This window comes from Lepisosteus platostomus, chromosome 12, assembly GCF_059453375.1.
Source record: "Lepisosteus platostomus isolate fLepPlt1 chromosome 12, fLepPlt1.hap1, whole genome shotgun sequence".
Classification (NCBI taxonomy): domain Eukaryota; kingdom Metazoa; phylum Chordata; class Actinopteri; order Semionotiformes; family Lepisosteidae; genus Lepisosteus; species Lepisosteus platostomus.
Genome location: NC_142622.1, coordinates 23,979,321 through 24,003,602, shown reverse-complemented (window position 1 = coordinate 24,003,602; position 24,282 = coordinate 23,979,321). Strand labels below are relative to the sequence as shown.

Genomic DNA, 24,282 nt, shown 5'->3' with positions numbered 1-24,282 from the left:
CAACACACGTCTGGAGTACCTCATACCATTCTAGACTCCACTTTACAAAAAGGATGAAGAAGTGTGTGGGTGGTATTGTGGTGCAGGGGTTAGAATTACCACCTTGCAGTGTTGAGGCCCTGGGCTCAGCACTATCTGTGTGGAGTTTGTATGTTCTCCCCGTGCTCGCATGGGTCTCCTTCCACAGTCCAAAGACGTACAGTACATTTACTATAGGTTAATTGACTTCAGGGTAAATGGACCCTAGGGTGAATGTGTCCATGTGTGCAGGACTGCAATGGATTGGAGTCCTGTCCAGGGTGTACCTCACCGTGTGCCTGCTGCCTCTGGCTACCCGTGACCCAGAGTAGGATGAAGCATTTAGAAAATGGATGGATGAAGAAGTGTGATAAATGCAGCCCCCCTGCCCCTACCGAGTTTCGCTTCAGGTCACTGTGGTCTCCAGGCATGCACGATGCCACTTCCTAGACAGCAGATAACTCTGCCACGCCAACAGACCAGGTACAGTACAGTGGTGTGGCAGAGCTCTGTGCTGTCTAGATTTCAGAGAAGCTGTGGCGCCACTTCTGTAACTGACCTGTTGCACAAGAACTGGAGAAAGTCCAGAGAAGAAAAAAAAGACAAGAGAAAAAAGATTCTCATTTGAGAATGAGTTATAAGGACAGGTTGAAGGAACTTAACATCTCAGAGGATACTTGACTGAGGTTAAGAACTTTTTAAAGGGAACCATTAAGGTTCATTCAAATTGTTATGTTAGGTTATGATGAGCAGAACATGGGGACAAACATGGAAACTTGTTAAAAACATTGCACCACCATACTAGGAAATATATTTTACACAAATGTATGAATGTGTAAATGAATTATTAGGGCATATTGTGGAGACACTGGCATTTCTAGGCCAAACCTTTATGTTGTGATGGAATAATTTAGTGTATAAAAAAATGACAAGTGCTAATAAAATGAATGGCCTGTTTCTGTCATTAACTTTTTTATATTATTTCACGCTTCAACATCAGGCTTTTCCAGCCTGAAGAAAGACTTATTTTTGTATTTAATAATCTAAATAATAATCTCACACTCTAACATAATCTGTGGATCATGGTTTAATTGCAGATCTGTGTCTTTGTACAAGTTAGAGGCTGCATTACTGTAGCATGCCAGACATGTATTCATGAGATAGTATTGAAAAACGTTAATATGAGATAAATGCATTTTTCATGCATGCTCTATGTGTGCTTGAAAGTTGTGTTTTCCTGGCAACAAATAAAACAAGTACAGTAAAATTGTACCAGCAGCTGTCCTTTAACTTCAACTTTTGCCATTTAAAACCACTTTACCATTAAAATAGTCTCACAGACTATTCGTTCATCCAGTGATTTCAACATACAAAATTAAAAAAAACAAAGTGGTTTATACATGCAAGATGTATTTAAAAGATCTAAAAAATAATAGTGTTGTAATTATAGTATTTTACGCATAGCGATGGATCCAATTGTTACGAACATATTTAATATCTTGTCTAAGCCTCTTAGTGTTTTCCTGAAAAATGCTTCATACTGCATCTGCACCTCTTAGAATTTTCACTGCTCTCCGACAAGTTAACTGCGGTACTGCGGTTATTAAAATGGTTTTAGAAGAATGCGATAAAAATGCAAAAGCGTAGAACCAGTCGAACTACATTGACCATATTTCCTGTTGCTTAATGCGCAGGCTTCAGATAATTGGGACAAGTTAAATAATAACCAAAGTCTTCTAAGGTTGTTTTGCAATGTCAGTCGTGGATTTAGATACTTTTGTGAATAAAACCGCGTAATCGGTATTGTATTGTCAAACTGTTTATTTCAGTTTACTGACTTAGTTTCGGATTCATTACCAACATCTGGTAAAACCAGAATGGAGAAGCCTGCTGCGGATTTCGAAGAGCTCTGCAGTTTCGCCAGTTTCAGAAAAGTTTGGAATCACTACGGCTATGAAAGCGGTGACATGATGGAAATGAGAAACAAGGAGTTCGTCAGGATCAAAGGTACCGTATATTTACAAAAATAAATACATGTTCCTGTTTAGTTTCCCAAATATAAACAATGACGTAAACTAGCACAACTTCATTTTTATGAAAGAAGATTAAACGTTAATCGACTCCTCCCTCTGTCCCCTTACGTCACGCTCCCATACTAATTAACAGTTGTCAGTTTGTTCAGGTACACGAGTATATTTTCCTACACTTCAGTTTTAAATTTAAAATTAAATTCTTTATACTGTTTCTTCTTTCTTTGTACTGTAGATGCTGCGTAAATTTAAGCTTTTCGAAGTGCAAAGTGAATTCATAATCAAGTCATTAACTAAGTGGAAAACTCATTTAGTTTAGATTTAAATTATGAATTTTAATTATGTACAGCTTGCATTACACAGAAAGAAGAAAAGTTTAGTATTCTAGTCCATATGTTGTGTGTGACAAAGGTTAATTCAAGGAATGTTACATTTTCAGTAACTGGAGGATTATCAAAACAACGGTGAGACATACTAACAAAATATTGTACATTAAAAATACGGCAATACATCTTAATAATTTTGCAGAAGAGCTTAATTCCCAGTGCGTGCGTGCTTCACTTTGAACAGTTCTGTCTCCAGCTCATGTAAGCTTCTAAACATTTTCATATATTATTAAGCATAGCCATTTAATATTTTCTTTAATATCAAAGGCATCTGCTAAGTTGGGATATGTCTAAATTAACGTAGGATAATACAGTATGTGCCTGAGCTGCATGCAAATATGTGGTGTTGACAGTCTCACAACTGCGTAATTAATGACCAGCAGCCCCGGCGGCATCAACACAGGAATGTCAGATCATGTGTGCAGTCACAAAGTAGAAGGACTTCTGCTCCACAAAACGAATAGCAAAAGTCTTTTAAATTAAATGAATTTAGACTAGAAACATTACTCCTTGGTCACGCATTGAGCTGTACTGCCACCATGGCTCAGACTCTATACACTTGTAATGAAGCCTACAGATCTTCCCCTAATGGACTGCATTACTGAGTCACCAGAGGTCTGTTTTATTCTTTTTTATGAAATTATTTTAAATTCTTTGCAGATGGCAATGTAAAGTAACATTACCAAATTTAATTAAAGTGCAATTGTGCAAAAAGTATGCTGAAGAATTGGAGCTTTATAAACAATAATATACATAAAACAGTGCAAGGCAATCCATTTTGTATATACTGTAGATATCCCCAAAACCATACTTATAAAGACAAATGAGAATTAAATTTAATGAAGTGTTAAATAGAAACACACCAAGATAGTAATCATTTAGAAGTGAAATGGTAAACGTCTGGAAAAGGGGGAAGCAAGAGTGAATAAGGGCGATAAAGGTCAAATAAAAGAGAAAAAGAAGAAAAACAGGGTTACATTAGAATTTGCAGAGGTATGGCACTTGTCTAAGCACAGGGTTAGCTCTATGCAACCTGGGACATGTAACTAGTCCACTGAGACCCTGATACCCCAAGCCTGTGCTTTGTCCCTAAACTACTTTGACCAGGATTCCCCAAGACTGGGCCACGTCTCTAGCCTTCTGAGACCAGGATACCCCAAGCCTGTTCCTTGTTTCTAAAACACTATGACCATGATTCTCCAAGACTGGGCCACATCTCCAGTCTACTGACACCAGGATACCCCAATGGGCCATGTCTCTAAGCCTACTGTGACCAGGGTACCCCAAGACTGGATCATGTCACTAGCAGTCTGTGACCAGGATTCAAGGAGCCTAGGTAATGTCTGTATAGTTGGCCAGGGCTCTCTCGGCCCTCAGCAGCAGTGACCCATGCAGCCTCCTCGACACTGGCAGGAATGCAGCGCTCCCAGTGAGATCTTTTTTTCACTTCCACCCACCTGTACAGTGGTCAACTTCTTTTTTTTCTGAAAAAAATCTTTTGTGTTTGCTCACTGTGCTATTTAACCCCCTAAACCTCCCTTTTAATGTAATTTTTTTCTTTGTTTTTAGTGCATGCCTCTACTTCAATCATTTTTCCACACAAAAAATTACTTATGTTCAACATGGCAGTGGTGAGTGGAGATATGTTAAGTTGTAGGTTATTTAACTTTGTTGTTGCTGCTGCTGTTCTGTGTTTATGTTTTGGTGTCTCCTTAACGTCTTTGTATTGGAGCAAACATGAAAATAAGCATTTCATTGCACTTGTTCATACTGTATGACATTGAACCCAATGAACCTACTTCATAAATCGGGACAATCACTTTGGGTAAATTCCAGAGTGAAAAAGTCTATTATTTATTTAAGCGTTCATTTGAGGCAATAACTTCATGAAGTCTGTGACCCACTTAAGTTTGTTGAGCACACCAAGCACTTCGTGTAGTCATTTATCCGTACTTTGCTGCAACCAGATTGAAGTTTTATCTGTTTACCTGTTCCGGTGGTGTTTTCACTTCACTTTTTCTCTTCAGCATGTAAAGTACCTTCTCAGTTGGAGTTAAACTTGGAGATTGACGTGGCCATTCTATGATTTTTTTCACTTGTATTCTTTTAATTGACTTCTTTGTTACATTGGCCATATATTTTAGGTCATTGTCATACTTCATGCTGCAGCACCACTCAATAAGTATGTGTTTTCTTCCGTACAAGCAGACAACATGTTTCTTTTAAGTTCAGAATTCATTCTACTGCTGCCATCTTTCATTACATCATTAGTAAAGATGTGTGAGTCAATTCCAGACGCCAGGCCATGACATAACCTCTACCAGACTTCCGAGAATAGGTGATTGTTTTGGAGCATTCACAGTTCCTTTCTTTTTTCATGCTTTATCCTTTCCATCACTTTGATAAATCTTTAGTTTGGTCTTAAAGTGCCATGAAAAAGTATTTGCCTCCTTCCTGATTTCCTCTATTATTTGTCACACTTGATGTTTTCAGATCTTTAGACAAAATCTAGTATTAGATAAAGGGAACCAGAGTGAACAAATAACACTTTATTATTATTATTTAATTTATTTGATAAACAAAGTTATCCTCCACCCATATCCCCTGTGTGAAAAAAAGTAATTGCCCCCTTAAACGTAATAACTGGTTGCGCCACCTTTAGCTTCCTATAATTCTTTCACATCACTGTGGAGGCATTTTAGCCCACTCTTCCTCACAGAACTGCTTTAATTCAGAAACATTGGTAGGTCTTCGAGCATGAACTGCTCAATTCTGCTCATTTCAGGTCCTGCCACAGCATCTCTAGTGGGTTTAGGTCTGGACTTTGACTAGGCCACTGCAAACCTTTCATTTTGCTTCTTTTCAGCCATTCTGATGTGGACTTGCTTTTGTGTTTTGGATCATTGTGTTGCTGCATGACCCAATTTACACTTCAGCTTCGGGATGATCGGACATTCTCCTTAAGAATTTTCTGATACAGAGCAGAATTCATGATTCCTTCAATTATGGCAAGTCATCCAGGTTCTGAGGCAGCAAAGCATCCCCACACCATCACACTACCACCACCATGTTTGACTGTTGGTATGATATTCTTACTGTGGAATGTTGTGTTTGCTTTACGCCAGACATATTGGGGCCCGTGTCGTCCAAAAAGTTCAACTTTTGACTCATCTGTACATAGAACATTCTCCCAAAAGACTTGGGGATCATCCAGGTGCTTCTTGGCAAATGAGAGACAAGTATTTATGTTCTTGGTTAGCAGTGGTTTCTGCCTTGCCACTCTCCCTTGAAGCCCATTTTAGCCCAGTCTCTTCTGATTGTGGAGTCATGAACACTGACCTTAGATGAAACAAGAGAAACCTGCAGGTCTTTGGATGTTTTTTAGGATGCTTTGTGACTTCCTAGATGATTTTGTGCTGCGCCTTTGGAGAAATTTTGGCAAGCCGGCCACTCCTGGAAAGATTCACTACTGTTCCAAGTGTTCTCGATTCGGAGATTATGACTCTCACTATGGTTCGGTGGAGTCCCAGAGCCTTAGAAATGGCTTTGTAACCCTTCCCACACTGATAGATATCAACAACTTTTTTCTGATCTCTTCAGGAATTTCCTTTGATCATGGCATAATGTGCTTGTTGAATCTTTGTGCTGGCAACTTAACTCTGATGGTAAGTGAGGTTTATATTGAGCAGGGTTGTAGGGGGCAATTACGTTTTCACACAGTGCCAACTGGTATTGGATAACGTTGTTCATTAAATAAATACAATAATTTAAAAAAGGGTTATTTGTTCATTTGGGTTCCCTTTATCTAATATTCGATTTTGGTTAAAGACCTGAAAACATTCAGTGTAAAAACTTTGCAATAATAGAGGAAATCAGTAAGGGGGCAAATACTTTTTCACGGCACTGTAAATGTCCAAAGATCTTTGTCCAGAATGCTCCCATTTCATATTTGTACTTCTAAGCATATTCTGAAGCATAATGGAGTTGATGTCCTGGTTTTGTATAGCCACTACGCACGTTGGTGATGTACAACTGTCATTATGTTCCAGCAGCTGCACTACATAGCAGATCAGGTGGCAGAAAGAGAAATTGCTTTACAAATTGAATTAATCAATTAATGCATGTTAAATGGGGTGCTGTGTGGATTCTACATGTTTAGCTACCATCAATGGGGGATCTGTTACTTTATATAATATCCATCCATTCATTTTCTAACCACCTCTTCCGATTCAGTGTCACAGGTGACCTGGAGCCTATTCTGGCCATCAACAGGCACAAGGCAGGATACAGCCTGGACAGGGCACTGGTCCATCACGGGGCATGCACAGACATAGACACGCACTCCCTCCAGGGCCAAGCTGATAAAGCTACTGTACCAATAAGTCTTTGGACGGTGGGAGGAAACCAGAGCACCAAGGAGAAAGTCCTCACAACCAATGGAACTATGCAGATAGCACCCCAGGAATTGAGCCCAGGGCCCCAGTGCTGCAAGACAGCAGTATTACCACTGTACCACAGTGCCACCCCAATATAAATTTTCTCTGATTTAATTTATTACTCTGCAATGTTTTCTGAAATATGTGTCCTTGGTCCTTATTTAGTCTTTTAATTGCTTAGATTACTGCCTATTTTGTCCGCTAGCATTTCTTAGTAATTCATTTCTGAAAAACCTGGTCACAACTCATTGTAAGGAGCCCTACAATAAAGAAAACATTTGTTAAAGAAGCATTTACAATTTCTTTCTCACTTCCTTAACATCCCTTTTGAGCAGCACTTGCAAGGGCAAACTTGGCTTGTACAGTAGTAGCATAGACAATGTCTCAAACATGATGTCCTTTACAAGTGTACAATGTCCCAAATACATAATTTAAGGTGAAGGAATCTCCGTCTGTCAGGCATGGAGAGTACTTGTTACACATTTAATAGGTCCTGCACTTGAGGAATCAGTGTTGGAAGACAAATTGTTAAAATAACATGACATATGTGACATTATCTGATGCAAGGGTATTTTAGAATGCAAGATATATCTTGTAGGTTATCTGCACAAGTTGTGGTCAGATTGTATCCGATTAAATGTATGATTAGTTTTTTAATATGATTTCATCCAGTTCTTTTTATTATTTTGTCACTGTACAGTACGAGATAGAAATGTTAACTTCTATTTTCTGATCTTTCTCTCTGACAGGAATGACCTATCTTGATCATGCAGGCACTACACTCTTTCCACAGTCCCAGATTAAGGGATTTTCTCAAGATCTGTCTGAAAATGTCTACGGTAAGTTATTACATTTGTTCAGTTTCTCAGCCTGGTCAAAACATGGTCATAGTGTCATGTCTCTTCATGTGGATTTTAAGGAGAAACTAGGCTGATTTTCGATTTATCTTAAGATATTTCACTACTTTGCTAAAGCTTTTGAGTTAAATGCATAATTATCTTATTCTTAAAAATCTTATTTTCACATGTTGTCACTTCCTATATTTTAAAAGTGGTAATACCTATTCAGCCAAACCCTTATACGTATCCCAGCACTGACTCTGAATGGCCTCAGGCACACATACTATCGGTGTCTTCGGAAGCAGGAGCTATCATCACCTCATCATCTTTTGTACTGTGTTTCTAAGGTGTAAATAGTGCGGGAGGTGCTTGGGAACTTTGTATGTAGATCCTGAGTATGACTGTCTGACACATGAAACTTTCCATTGTATGCCTGTGGTGCAGCTGCCTTAATAGATATTCACCCTACAAGTGCAGGAGAGCCTGGTCACAGTTGTTATGTGCTCTAATGCTGCTTTCAGCTTCTAGCTGCAACAAAACCTTTCACCTAGGTAAATGTAAGTGTCAGCTGCTGAAGACACTCCAAGTGACATGGTTTAGTCTTGCATGCTTATGGTAAGTAATAGTATTTTGTAGACAACAAGTTAAAAAATTAAAGAAAATAGAACATCTGTCAATAACAGTTCCATGTATTTGTAAATGCATCATGTACAAATTTATTTTTGCCCCAGCAAACAGTATTTTGTGAGCCCTTGTTTGTTTTAATGACTTTGAGGAGGCTGCTTGTTTCTTTTTATAAGTTTTTCAGCTCATACCCTAAATATTCTACTAGAGAAAGTGATATTAGAAAGTGATTTTTATACTGTCTTAACCTTTTGTCCATTGTATACTATGTCCAAATACTATGTCCATCAGATTCTTAGCTTAAGCTTCATGACAGACGTCAAACCTTTTGGGCTAACACTGTACTGGATGTCCTGGTAAAATCCTCAACTAGAACAGCAGGACCAGAGGATCCTAAATCCTTAATCCTAAAGATGAAAGATCACATTCTGTTCTTCACTGAGTTATTTTTCACATACAGATACAGCCATTCAAAATGCGCGGTACAAACACGCGGTACGGTAATCTACCCACAAGCGGTAAGTGATTGGCTGGCCAAAATGACCGACAGGGGCACTCGTGGTGCATTGGTTGGTAGTGAAAAGATTTAATAATTTAATGTCTTTACTGTGCACATTTTAATCCACTTAGTTTTGAATATTTATATGGAATTTTACCACTAAAGGGAAATTTTAGTAGCTGAGCATAAAAAGAAGAGGAGCATAACGCATCTGAAGGTCATAAACGATATTAATTTAGGAACATAAACATTACTGTATGTACGTAAACTGTACTGTGTATGGCTGGTCTTGGTAGTTTAAAGAAAAAATACACACCAGTCTTCCATTTCTCCCTAAACATTTTAAGCATGAAAGTTTTATGAAACGGTACCCAAATATGCGATTGCTGTATAAAAAAAATTATTTAACACGAAAATTAAGCTGTTTACATCTTCCGCCTGAGAACAGTCACCCGTTGCTACCCAACGCAGAAACCCAGCCACTAACTAGCAAAGAGAGGACATTAGCTAGCCAATATGATAAAGAAATAAATTATTATTTTGTTTATTTCTTTTGCACATTTATTTGAACATTTCCATCAATTGTACAAGCACTTGGAAACTGTCCAATCCCTAGTTCATCAGGCATTTTCTTTTACGCTGCGGGCATTCTCCCGGTCTGGCGCCGGTCTGTGTCTTCTAGGATATAATGCCAGCGAACTCTTGTTTTTATGTCCACTATAACAGACAATCTCCTTTGCTTTTAACCAAGCGTCTAACCCCTCTGATTGGAGAAAAAAAACGTGCTGGTTTGCTATACATACTGTACCAGGAAGATGATTTCTTTCTTTTTGAAATGTGTATTTTAAAAGTTTAAGAAGTAAAAACCTTACAGCGTACACAGATTTCTAAACTGATCAGGATCGTTATCTTTGTCTTATCCATAATAATGTTCACCGCTCTGTCCAGCAAATTAATAATAAACTTTATTTTATATAGCGTTTTAAACGAATAAGTAATTAGATTGCTCATAAACCTAATCACTTTTTCTACATAAACACAGCGTGATTGCTCTCTGAAAATGCTGTTTCTTTTTGTTTAGGCTCAGATTTCAACTATAGATCGTATAATTATAAACTTTCTTGGAAAAATGTATTTTACGTAAACCATGTTTGCTATTAATTCATTTAGGGCTAGAATATGTTCATTGTCTTCCAATTGAGTCGAGTTGACATTACTCGACTCGATTGTAATGACAGACTGTTACACCAACGCATGACCATGTTAAAGCGATTTCATTGAGGAGCCTAGCTTTCTTAACAAGTAAGTACTGTACTTCCTTGGCTTTGGAGGGGGAGGTGTCTTTCGCTGGAAATCTCGCCCCCTTCTACTTTGAAAATACCTGTGAAACCGGTTTAATTCGTCACAGCCAGCACTCCCGCAGAGAGGGGGGTTGTACTCGTTAATGTCTTAGCCGGAACACATCATTATATCTCATTTTGTATTTCTATAAAAAAATTGTTTGCCCAGCTTAACACTATTGTTGTTATTGTTTTTATCCTGTAAAGCGCTTTGAGGAGCACAGCTTTCTTACCACTTAGATTACTTTTTGATACCATCCTTACACAAAGCAGAAACTTCTTGTATTTTCCGATGACATACAAGTGGAAAGATTACAGATTTTAATCGTCTTTTTTCTGCAACCTAACCTATTATTGTCTATAACAATAATAAAAAACTTTATTTTACATATCACCTTTAAAAGTGGCATCTCAAAGCAATACAGTAGATGTAAACCACAGATTACAAAGTAAATACCCAGACAAACGCAAACGCGTTTTTAATAAAATGCTTTTATTCATTCAGTAGAGAGAGAGTAAAACCTGGGCGTAACAGCTGTTCCTTTTTCTGATCACTCGCTCTCTGGATAAACGTCTCACCTGTCCTGTTCTTTGTTTTCCTAATTTGCTGATTATGCCTTCTGCGATCCACTCCTGCCCTCACACCTAAAGAAGACTATTTTAAATTTCTTTGCGCGGTCCATTGTGCAATTAACCCAATTACTTTTAATATAGTCTTTGCTGTGCTCTAGAGGATCCTTGTGATATTTCGAGCTCTGGTTGAATGATAAGTGTCGCAGTTTAAATACATTTCGTAGTTGGAAATTATGAAACGCTCTGTTAAAAGCAAGGGAGTTTTTATGTCCGTTGCAATTTTTTTGAATCCCCGGCGGAACACATTCCATAAGAATCAGCACTTTTATATATCGCCTTTAAAGGTGGCTTCTCAAAACACTTTACAGTAAAAAAACAACAATAACAGCAACAACAACAGTATTATATTTCATTGCACTTTGACAGATTGTCCTTAAATCAATTGTTGACTTTTCTCTCTTTACTACTGAACTTGTTTGGATTGACTGAGCTCCGTTCTGTACCACACAATGATCCCCCCAAAGTCTCTGCCCCGGGTGATTTGTTTTTTTTTGACCGAGGGTAAAAAACTCTCTCTCTCGCTTGCCCTCCCCCCCCCATGTATTGTCTGTTTTTTTTTGTGCTGTCCTTTGACAAAACAAGGCTCGCCAGATAATGTGAATCGAAACCTGTTTTTCTAGCTTTTAAAGTCATGCGATGTGTAAGCAGGAACACATCATTATATCTTACATATGAAAAATACATAATATAGCTCCCAAACAACCGCAAACTTGTTTTTAATAAGATGCTTTTATTCACTCATTATCCAACAATTTCAGGAAGACTAAGGGAGGTCTGGCTTTTTTTCTGGAAAACCATAACTCTGGTCTTGTCCAGATTGACTGTCAGTGCCCAGGTCTGACAGTGCTGCTCCAGCAGTGCCAGGTTCTGCCGCAGCCTCTGTTCTGTGGGCGACAGCAGGACCAGGTCATCTGCAAAGAGCAGGAACTCGATTTCTGTAATTAATGCAGATCAGTAAATCAAGGGACAAAACAATTATTGCGCCTGGCTCCTCAATGGGCTTTGACGTGCTAATGCGTTGGTTTAACAGTCCGGGTGTGGCAATGTTTTTTATTATTGTTATAGAGAAACATGATCAGATTTTCCCCGGTTCAGAAAAAAAGATCTAAAGTACTGTACTGTATACTAGTTTGTCACTCTTCTCATCCCCTCTTTGCTAAATGGCTTTTGAATAGAGTCACATGAAGAGAGAGGTGAAACAGCCCTACACGGCCCTGTCGCAGTACACGAATATAATTATATCTTATTAATTTCTTTAGATACGCGATTCTTTTAATACAGTCTTTGCTGTGCTCTTGGGGATCCTTGTGATATTTCGAGCTCTGGTTGAATGATAAGTGTCGCAGTTTAAATAATTTTCGTAGTTAGAAATTATGGAACGCTCTGTTAAAAGCAAGGGGGTTTTTATATCCGTTGCAGTTTTTTTGCAACATGAATATAATTATATCGTTATTAATTTCTTTAGATACGCGATTCCATATTATATTCCCTTTTAATCAAATTCTAAAAGTATGCTTGTTGACTCCGGTATCACGTTAGTTAAAGAGTTCGATGCTTAAAATGTTTAGGGAGAAATGGAATACTGGTGTGTATGTTTTCTTTACAGTACCGAGACCAGCCATATACTGTATGTTTAAGTTCCAAAATCAATATCGTTTATGGCCTTCACACGCGTTACAGTATGCTCCTATTCTTTTTATGCTCATGTACTAAGATTTCCCCTCAGTGGTAAAATTCCATATAAATATTCAATACTTAAACGGGCACAGTTAAGACATTAAATATACATATACATAATGTATACAGTACAGTTTGCATACGGTAATATGTTTATGTTCCTAAATCAATCTCTTTTATTAGCATGTGAAAGGCATGGTGAATCGATTCTCAAAAATTACTGTACTTTGCATGATTGGAAACAAATCCGTGATTGCAAAATGCTGTGGTGTTACTTTTACAAAGACACCACAGAAAAAAAGTTGTGGACCAGGGCAATACTTTAAGTTTACAGCTTGTCCAAGGTCATTCATTATTAATACTATTAGTAATATCTTGGTTAAAGACTTTGATGGCGACAGCTCAAACATGAGAGGTTGAGCTTTATTAGCTCCACCTTGCGGAAATTCCGGATACTATTATTTTGCTTGCGGTATTATAGGAGAATTTATGGTAACTAGCGGTATTTACCGGTAACTCGCGGTAGACTGCGTAAAGCGCACCGCAAAATAATGCGGTATCGCCCGCGCATTTTGAATGGCTGCATCTGTATTATATAAGTGGGTCCCTTTTTGTGCTGTTTGTATTTGGAGAAACTTCACAGAGCTGTGGGTTAAACCTTCTTGCATTGCCTTTCAGGTAGTAATTATCTCTTTATAGTAATTTACCTTTTCGATCATGGTCACCACAATGAGAACTGGGAATTTTTAATAGTTGCCCCTAGAATTATAGAAGTTAATAACCTTTCACCTTCAATCATCAGATAGTTCTCTGACTTATCCCATGATGGTATGAGTTTTTATTTCTGTGCATAGTCTCCTTCAATAGCCTGGGGCAATCAACATGACTTCCATAAGATTCTATAGGCTTTCTAAGGCTTTGTGAACCTACAAGATAAGTAAAAACCATTGGAAAATTACATTTATAGTACTTATTTTCTGCATATTTAGAGGATATTAATATATTAGAATATTATGGTTTTAGAAATATATGTAATTATGTTTTCATTTATGCTTTTGATATTCTTAGTACTCCTTTCATATATTTTACATCAAATTTCAAATAGTTAAATATTAAAAAGTTGTGATGTAATTACTGTATGTATTTTTTATAAATCAGCATTTCTTCACAAATCAGTGAAATTGCTGGTCTGCTGAGATCAGTTATTTTATATTCAGCAAGGATCTGCTGTAACAGCAAAGTTAGGAAGCACCTTATGGAATGAAATTAACCAAGAAGAAACATTTAAAGGACCATGAAAACAGTCTTCCTCCGAAGCTCAGTTTGGTTACTCCCACTGACTTGAAAAGCAACTAATAATTCTATCAGTTCTAGAAGTCCACATGACAGTTTTTGCTTGCCTGCCTCTTTCTGCTTTGTTTCTTTTCTGGTTTTCAATGGCCTTCTCCTGATATGTGCCCTTCTGCAAATGTATCCATGTATTGTTTTGAAAATTGGTTAAAAACAATATGATTGGATCCATCCATTTTCTAATCACTTAATTCAATTTAGAGCAGTGTGGCATATAAACCCCACTGCAAGACAGAAATTCTAACCACTGTGTCACTTTCATGGTTGAATCTTTCTTTGTAATTCACTATTTTAATATTTGACCTATATGGCATATGAACCACTGTTATTGTGTTATTGTGTCAAAATAATTTTGTGCACTTGATATAATGTAAGTGTGCAATAGAAAAGAGAGTGAATATTTATTCAGTCACCATATTTTTTAAAAATAGAGGTTTTTAATTTTTCATTGCGGTTTATGCTTTCAACTATAAAAGAGCTCAGTTTGTATATTCAAGTTTTATTTAAAAAATATATATTTTTAATAATGTGCATCAAGCCTTTTTCATTTAAACAAAATGGAACATATTGGAAGGTGGAGAATATCCCCCATGCCTCAGAATGGGAATAATTTTGAGTTTCCAATTCCACAGAACCAGATACTGTAAGTGTACTGGATGTTGTTTTAAACATATGACACTTTGTCTTGCCTATTGGGTTCGAAGTTAATTAAAATCTGAAAATTTAAAAACCATCTACTCTCTTAAATTAGCTTTCATTTACATGACTAGACTTGCTTGACCTTTGTTTGCAGAAGGCAATTAGCAGCAGCGAATATAAAAATAGCATTTGAAAATTGGTTTTTACTAACTGAACAGTTTGGTGACATTTTAATTAACCACTGGAATGCTGCATAAAGGAAAGCAGCTGTGAAAGCGATTCTCAATTCAAAACAGATCACTGGTAGAAAAAGCTGTTGATAAAAAAAATTGTAAGTAGTGTACTGAAACTCTGTAAATGACTTACAGAAACTGCAGTTGCATTTATATGTTTCTTAATTCCCTTAAATATTTTGACAAAAATGCACAAAACCCTTAAATTTTAATGTTTTTCAGGTAATCCTCACAGCCACAACAGCACGAGCAGATTGACATATGACACAGTGGAAAGTGTTCGTTACAGGTACGTTATTTACCACTTTTAGTCTAATCCTCATATTCAGCATGCCAGCAGGCTTTAAAACATTGTATATAAGGAACTACAGCCTTGGAGAACTTCATATTCTCTGGCAAACTAATCTCTTAATGTGGTCTAATAATACGTTGTCTGATTCAATAAAATCCTGTTGGAAAATTGTCATGTGAAACAATTTTAGGATGCACAATGGACATTATGACTGTACTCTCAAATGGACAAGAATATCAAAGATATTTATTTCCAATTTGAAAAACAGATTGATTCCAAATGATCATTGCTTAGTGCCAGTATGCTATGCACTTATAATCAATTTCTGACAGTTCCTTTTGCCACTTTGGGGACAAACTATAATTATGGGTCTGATTTAAATTGCAAGTTAGACAGCTGCATATCATTGACCCATGGTAAGATGGAGGTTCCTTAGTAAAGAACTTCTTTTACTGTGACACTTGGTTTCTGATGTGTTCCAGTGGTTTATTTAACTGTAGCCTGTAGGCAATGTGCAGAAATGAGCAAACACGATCTTGTAAATAAGAGAGAATAATGACTTAAAATTGATGATGTGACCACACATGTATTGGACCACTTCTGGGATGATCTGTAGCTCGGCTGATTGCAGTGGGTAAGTATAAGAATTGCGAAAGAGTAAATCGCAAAAGACATATGCTACATATCTCCCCAGACCTCTGCGTCATTCTCAAGATTTGAGATGAAGCAAAGACACTGTTCATCTTGAAATCATGAGTAGATTATGTGATGCATTTAGGTACTTAAAACACTCACACATCGGAATGTTCAAATGCGGATTATTTGTTATGATTTTATATCTTAATTTGATCTCAAAATGTTGGTATGTACTATAAGAAGTGCTTGGCTTTTTTAGAAATAATGGTAAATTGAAAAAACAAATGGTTAATGTATGTAGTTTACTGATTGTAATCAGACTTTTGTCTGTGATTGTTAATATTGTGACTGTAAATAGTAAATTAAGTCACCTTCCAAATAACCAAAATGAATAAAATATTGAAAGTTTTTCCATTTAATGAAGTCTTGGGGCTAAGAAACTTAACGACCTTAATGTACAGTAAATTAAGAAGTCCTTTTGTTACAGAGACAGTGGATAAGTGATAAAGTATTTTCTCCATGAGACTTTTTTGTGTAAATTGTATATTTTTTCAAAGATTTGTATGATCATGTGATGTGATGATGACTAAGACCTAGTGAGTAATAGTGTCCAGACTAGCTTTTAGTTAATTCAGTTCTCATTTCACATTTGCCCACACGTTAAAGTAAAAACTAATTTGTCATACAATTATAAAGTTGTAATAATTCATGATCCAAGTTAAACTGAAAATGCACACATTAAGAGGGTGTAAATCGAGAGTTACCTGTATTTCAGAGACTTACTGTATACAGTTTTCCAAGAAGTACCTACTGAGCTTTAGACATTTGATTGGGTCAAATCAAATCACTTAATTTGTATGTGTTATACTTAATTTTACACCTCCTTTATATGCTGCTGTCCTTGACAGGATGCTCTGTAAAAAGTTTAGATTTTCACTGAAATCAGCTTTAAACTAATAAACTTACTATCCATGTAAGTTCTTTTTTACCACTAAGTTAACTGCATTTTCTTTATATTGGCTACAGTTGTAAGCATTCCCCCCTCACAACACTGTGTAATGTTACTGTGGTAGTTTCATTTGAAGATTTACATATTTGTATTACTTTATTTTTCATCATTTTAATCTGCAAAACAGATTTTGTATTTTTATGTATTTTGTCATGAATGTCTTTATTTCATCCTGCATATAAATGCATCAAACATTTCACAAAACATGCAATTATGTGTTTTCCTTATTTCAGACTGAACTTTTAAGAATGAGGTTATCTCAGCTACTCAGAGGTTAATAGCTCTTTGGCTTCTGCAAATCCCGAGAACCTGTGCACTTATCCCCAGGGAATTTTCAAGCATTCATTTAAAATCCAATATCATTACTATCACCACTCGTGCAGAAAAAAGGTTCTAATCAGTTTAGTAATTCCACATGTTTAAAATGTGGTCCCACTTACTCATGCATGGCACTTGTTCATTATAATATGACATCTTAATGGTTAGTTAAGATAATTTCTTCTAAGGGGGAGGAGCAGTCATAGAAAACCGGACCAATCGTTTGCAAAATGTTGGTGTTTTCATTATTACTATTCAGGACGAATCAGACAGATGCAAAACTTTATGCCTGTCTCATTCTGATTAAATATATGACCTTTCATATTGAGCAGCTGTGGTGTCCTTTTACTATCAGTCTGTGCCTTTTTCAGGTTCTATTAGTTGTAATTCAAAATCCACAGAATGAAGGTAGGTAGGTAGTTTTATATTTGAGTTACCACATCTCCATCAGCCCAGAGCTTATTGTTACTATGGTGTTTAGCAAATACAGAGCACATACTGTAACTGTATCCCAGGGTAGGACGCCAGACCATGGCAGAGCCTAACCCCAGTTAATGCTGGTCCTCATTCATACAGTTAGGTGGCCTGAAGCAAATGCAGTAAACTACTTGTCAGCAGCAGGGACTTGCATCCATAACCCATCAATCGATCGTGAGTCATTGGACCTAATGTACCCACCATGCAATACTGCACTCCCAGAGCAAAATCAACAGAATAACAAAGGGTCTGCATACATATTCACAGCACATAGAATATATTTATTGATACATAAAGTGTACATAAAAGCATTCAAAGTAAATAACCTGAAAGTATGTCTGGATACAAAAGGCATATCGATTTCAAGAAGGTATACAAAAACAAGGTTCAGTCTCACTAACATTTTAAACATTCAAATACTCATAAGTAAATATTATTACTTAAATGAATTACATTGGTATCAACATGTGTTAGGATAGCAATTGAATTGTCAAGATCGGTAATGTTGAAAACTAAACTGTACTCATCCACCATGGATTTGTAACTCCCGCAGATAAGGATAAGGGAACAAGCTGACGGGATCTGTTGCAGTGTTGTCCAGTCTGTGCTCGGCTGGCCCAAGGCTTGTCCGCTCTGGAGCAGATTGTGGTTTTGGGAAGACAGAGAAGAGAAGGATCCTGCTGTAGCCTCTATACATATCGGCTCACTCTCTAACTTGACGCTTCAAGAAAAGGTTTACATCCCAAAGTTAGACGACAGTTGTGGCAGTCACGTGGTTCTCAGTCAGCTACGTGGTCGTCAGCCAGCCAAAGTTATTTCAGTGGAGAGAACCAGAATTAGAAGTGATGTGCACTGCTTTTAAAATGGGGAAAACATAGTTGGTGATTGGTTAAAATGTCACTCGGTGAAGTGTGTCTCCATGCTCTACAAGTACCTGGTTTGCTGGCCATCTGATTGATCACAGCCTGTGACTTTAAGACCATTATATAGACACGACTATGGATCTGCCAGACATTCAGGCGCCAGGATAGTCTGGGGTAATAATGGGGTACTGATCGGTGTCACTGGCCTCGGAGATGCTTCTTATCAAATACAGTTTCATCACCCTACATTCAAAACACATAAAGATCATTAGGTACTCTGCGGCTGAGACCCAAGAGAGGGGCCTCAATAAGGAAACTACAACAACACCTTGTTCCGCGGCTCATTAAAAAGCATTGCAGCTACGGAATTTACATAAAAATCAGCTTTGATGGCCAACAACGTACTATATGCTAAGTATTATATTAACAAATGTAATTCTATGATTATCTAATGAGAAAAATGTGCATAGGATTTTCAGGAAAACAGCAACCCAGTAGCAGAACGTGGTCTTCTGTAGGAATAAATATGCATTACAGTAATCCTTTGCTATACGGAAATTTATCTTATTCATAATTGAGTATCCACACACAATTTTCTGTATATAATTTTACCTTTAAGGTCAAGAAGCATCTGTTTGCTGTGATGCATGCTGGCATGAGAGTTCCTTACATGAGAGGAGAAAATGAGATCAGCTGATTGGAATCTCAAGTGTTCTACACATGTTAGTGTATATTATTGCAATGGGCTTTGATGGTTATTTGCACTTGATTGTGCAGAGAAGTGTTAGTTATAGTGATTTCCATAGTAAAAGCGTTAGCCCTTAAATAATATAACTTAAATACTTAAGTATTGTTAATTACTTTAATATTACTTAAGTAAAAAAATACTTTAAAAGGCTCCAAAGTGTATGAGAAAGAACGAGAAGTCCAGTGTTGCTAAGCAATCTAGATTCCTGAAGAGTTTAGAAGAAAAAATTAAAGTGCTTGAAAAGTTCCATAGCTACTATAATACAGTAGTCACAATAAGCAATTACAATGGCTCCTAAGATGATGTTGCTAAGTGTACAAGATCAGGGATGTCTTGATAAAGTAAAAGTTCTTGATAACTTGTGAGAAGGTCAAAACAGTAGTGCTATTGGTTGATTTTGTGTTAATAAATTCATGATTCGAACAATAGAGAAAAATGAGGCTGCAGTTGTTTGTAGTGGTATACTGTCTTTGCTCAAGGTTTTGTACCTTGTGACCCATTTGAAAAAATGCGCATATAATGTGCAATAAAGATGAGAGAATTAATAAACATCAACCGAAAAGTTCAGGAAAGGAAGACTGAAAAGCCTCTGGCCACCAAATAACCATTTCAATAACCTTAAAAACCGTTACTGTTTGCATAAGGTGAAGTTAGCTGATGAAGCAGCATTAGCAGATGAGCATTAGCAGATGAGTTTCCAAGTTTAATGCCGAATTGATAAAAAAAGGTTATTTACCTGATGTCTTCAGCACTGTAAAAACAGTGCTATTTTGGAAGTGTATAGCCTGATAGATAAGAATATTTTTTTTTTAAATATATTTTTAGGATAATTTATTGGAGGTGACTTCACTTTGCCTAATCCAATTTGTTCCATAAAGTTTACCAACCACAAATTTACCTACAGTACTTTAAGATTCTTAGGAACCTAACCCTTGCAGTTGGCATGCAATTGCATTTTTTAATTAAATAATAGATTTATCTTGGGCTGGTTTATCTGGAAAGGATAGTAGAATGTGTTTCCTTTACCTAGCTTCAGCATTACAATATGCAGTCATTAGATTTTTATACTTATATTCTTAAGGGTTTTAAATCATTTTCTTTTTTACTCTCGCTTTACATCATCACTACAGACCATTGCAAGGATTAAGGATTCTTAGGCTCTTGAATGCAGCCCTCAATGCAATCAGCATCTGCGGTTCTGTGCCTGCTTTTTGTCAAACTATTTTTGCTGTGTAGAAAGATATCTACTGGGAAGTACTGGGAAGTATACCCATCACTAAATTGGCTTATAGCTTAAGCAATAACCCAGATACTAGAGGTAATACTTTCAAAGCCTGGAAATTAACCTTATACGTCACAAAAACCCATACATTGCTCATACAGTTTTGCCTTCAATATATTTATCCACTGTTTAAGGTCACCCCATTAGTGTAGCAAAATATCACATTCAATAGCATAGCTATCAGGGTATCTGTCAAATAGAACACATAGGCTACGGTTATTTAACAGGAGCAGTCACTGTTAAAAGAATTTGGTTAATTGACTGATAGACTTTCAAATATCCCAAAATGATATTTTTATTTTACAAAATGAGGGTGTTTCCCTTTCAGTCTCCTTCTGATGTGACACAGTGGCCCTTGATGTGCAGATGAAAGCTGCTGTCATATATTTATGAAATTCAGTGACCCTTCAATTATTATTTTCCCACTACATAAATGCTTTCAAACATGACTTTCTACCCTTTATACATGCTAATTCTCAAGTGCATTTAAATATTGAAAGTAGAATCTTCTTGGAGATGCCTTTAGTCCATGTAGTTTATCAGTGTAAAGGACCTTTAAACATAAAATTAAAAAATACATAGGATATTGAAATACAGATTAATTAGTAAAGCAGTTTGCTTAAAATGTGACTAACAAAAATTCAGGAAATTTACTTCCTCCTTTTGGAATGTATTTTTCATAGAAAACAGCCTTTAGTTAGCTTACTTTACCTAAATAAGAAAAAATACCTGAATTTACTGTTTAAGGATTAAGGATAATAGGCTTAAAATCAGAGTAATGCATCTGAAGTGTTGTACTCTTCCCCTTCATTATTTCCAGTTTACCTTTCCTCTTACCTTTCAGCCAGTTCCAACAAGGCGTTTGCATCTCTGTCAAGACTACTACTGAAGTAAAGCTTGTTTTGTATCACACAGATTTAGTGTAATGCTCATAGAGTGTCGAGCTGAAATGCTTTGTGTTCAGAGCTAAATTCAAACCCAGGTCTCATGGGAAGAAAGGCTAAAGGCTCATGTATTATCTCTTCTGTATCTCCTCTTCATCTCTCTGTATGTTACTTTCTTCCAATCTGTACTCCCCCCAAAAGACCTGTCAACAGCATGTGACCCAAACTGAGCCACTGTTAAGATGAAACTTCAGGATCAAAGCAAAAAAAAAACACTTATATCAGAGAGCTGATGTCAGTAGTACTACAGTATTGTGTTGGTGGAATAACAGGGCTCCAAAGTGCAGCTGCAATTTTTCACTTATACCACCTGCATTCTGCTGGGAACAGAGCAGAGCAAGGCACTTAAAATTAAACTCAACAAACTGTAGCTGCTTTAACTGTGCCAAAGAACCTGAACTTGTTTTGTTGTACTGTTCTTAGTCTGTCAGTAAATGTATGAACTGTGTTTAATCTGTAACCTATTCTGAATACAAAACTCAATAATACAGTATTAAGTAACAGCAAGGCTATTGTGGAAAAAAGATGTTTTCATACCTTCACCCTAGTCACAAATGATTTCAAGTAATTTCTAGTGCAACGTGCACAATTTTCCGATGCATATTGATGAACCACTTCACAGAATATACTATACTGTATGTTCATCAGTATGTTAATGGGAAGGGTTGGCTGAGCCTAGGGTCTGTGGATGAGTTGCTCTAGTGTGGCTTTAAACGTTTTACAAAATTTGGGACTGTCGATATGTGAACATAGACAAGAGGTTCCACAAAAATGTCATTAGCCTTTTATGAACTAAACAGTCTTTTCAAAAGTGAGATCCATACTAAATTAGAACTCTGCAATTGACCATATGCAGCAGAGCAGGTGCTGGGTTGTACGGGTGAATCACCAAGGGGCGGGGTTATCTCTTTTAGGCAAGTCACATTTTTTCAAATTGTCACAGGGAAATCACTGAATTGGCTTTACCTGGAGACTCTATCTCCCTATAAAAAGAGGTTCTTGAGGCAGTTAGAGGTTGTCTTTTACAGACCCTTATGGTTAAGTAAAACAATGAACATTTAAAAGACGATTCAGAGGTAAAGGTCTTGGTGTGGTACGAAAAGGATTGTAGCGGGATAATATCGCTAGCAGCCTCGTTTTCCGGGTCGGGACACTGGTAAATAAGAAGACGGTTAATGAGCGCACCTGGCCAATTGGAATTGACCGAGTGTGTTTCTTGTCTTTGCTATCTGGGGAAATATATGGTTTTGGTTCATGTGAAAACCCCTTGCCACGCTATCAGAAAGGGAGATCTTTCACCCCACATCAGTCAGAAATCACTAAAAGTTATTTACAGAAACAGTTTGTACATGACGGAGTGTAAGTTCATGACCCCCAGTTGACTGATTCCAGAATATTTAGGTTTATTCTATCGGAGCAGAATAATGCCGTACAGTGTGATGAAAACGCATTATTAATACATTTTATACCACTTTATCCAAGTGGGGGGAGCCAGAGCCTCTCATGGAAAGGAAAGGGTGTATGTCAGGTTTGTAAGATGACCAGGGGAAGGGTCATCCAGGACAGATATTTCAGGAATGATCTGCTCAATATACTCGACTTAGACTTGACCAAGATGGCCACTAAGAGAAATCAGCTGACCCGCAGATGGAAAGGGCTTAGTCAAAAAAACAACGAGACACAGGTGTGTCTCATCAGGAAACAAAATATATTTGCCCTGGAAACATTGAACCAGGGCGGAAGCCAGTAGGTGAATGCGTTATGGAGGAGATAGCGGAATTACTGTAGGTTGGTGTTGGTACAGATTTAAGGATAATGGAATAACGGAAGAAATAAAGGATTACGGTTTACGGCTTGTGATTTGGATACAATGCGGTTTTGTGGAACTTTATGGATTTTGGAACTCAGACTGAATAAGGATTGAGAGAACGGATTGCGGACTGGCTTGGAAGAAGGACGAACTGGAGAAACGGAGGAAAAATTAAAGAAGAGAAGTGTGGTGTTAGTACTTTTGTCTCCATTACATAAACGTTTCCCCCGGAGGCACCACAGGTTGTACACTGGACAGGATGCCAGTCCATCATGGGGCACAAATACACACACTCGGAAGAAAACAGGATCATTCAGAGGATACCCATGCAAACATGGGGAGAATATACAAATACCATAGAGATAGCACTCCAGGTCCACAATTCAACCTAGGGCCCAATGCTGCAAGGCAGCAATGCTAACCACTGTGCCACCATGCTGGCCTAAAGGCATACAAGAATAGTGAATAGTGAAAATATTATAAAGAAAAGATTAAACAAAACAGGGAAAGCCTTGTTTCATTTATCCTAATGTAGGGTTTTTGTGAATTTACTGGGACAATTTATTTATTATAGCAGCAATCACGAGGTGGTTCATTATGGCTTTAAGAAAATCAATCGATCAGCAACGCACACAGAGGGATTCAATAAACGAGATACATTTATTTATCAGGGACCTACAGTACTAGTAGTCCGGCTGACTAGTAGAAAGTCTCTATGCACAGAGGGTTACCACGGGTCTGAGCAAGTCACTCTTTAGGGGGAAGAAACTTGGTTTGCTTCTGGTGTAGCGCTGTTGCTGAATAAAACATATTCAGGTTGTCAACAAGAGTCCAGATATATACTCTGCTGATCAAGTGAAGCGTCCACGTTGGCATTGGCTAGCAATTTACGTAGGGGCATTCCCCGGGCTGAAACTTTGCTGAAACAAGGTTCCAGTTCCTATACAGACAACACTGGCCATCACTTGATTGTCTCTGAGGGTGTGAAAAGTGGCCAGAGAAGAAAAGTTTCTGAGCTGTGCAGTGTCTTTTAAACCTGGACCAAGACAGGTGGTGATTGGTTTGAAAGTTTAGCGGGCATTCCAGACCCACATGGGGTTACCATGCCCTACAGGTTCCTGAGGTGAGAGATGAGTCACAACGACCTCTGACATATAGGACCACAATCCAGATGTTCTCAAAAATCTCACAGACAGATA

At 37.4% G+C, this 24,282-nt stretch overlaps 1 protein-coding gene across 1 annotated transcript in view; it reads left to right on the top strand.

Annotated features, from left to right (window-relative positions):
* The first annotated feature begins 1,695 nt into the window (after nt 1-1,695).
* Nucleotides 1,696-24,282, top strand: part of mocos (molybdenum cofactor sulfurase) — a 247,958-nt gene continuing 225,371 nt past the window's right edge. Inside the window, exons 1-3 of the mRNA XM_088601448.1 lie at nt 1,696-2,025; nt 7,620-7,709; nt 14,927-14,993. Coding sequence (XP_088457574.1) covers nt 1,896-2,025; nt 7,620-7,709; nt 14,927-14,993 — 287 coding nt within the window. The 5' untranslated portion in view covers nt 1,696-1,895. The remainder of the gene's footprint in view (nt 2,026-7,619; nt 7,710-14,926; nt 14,994-24,282) is intronic.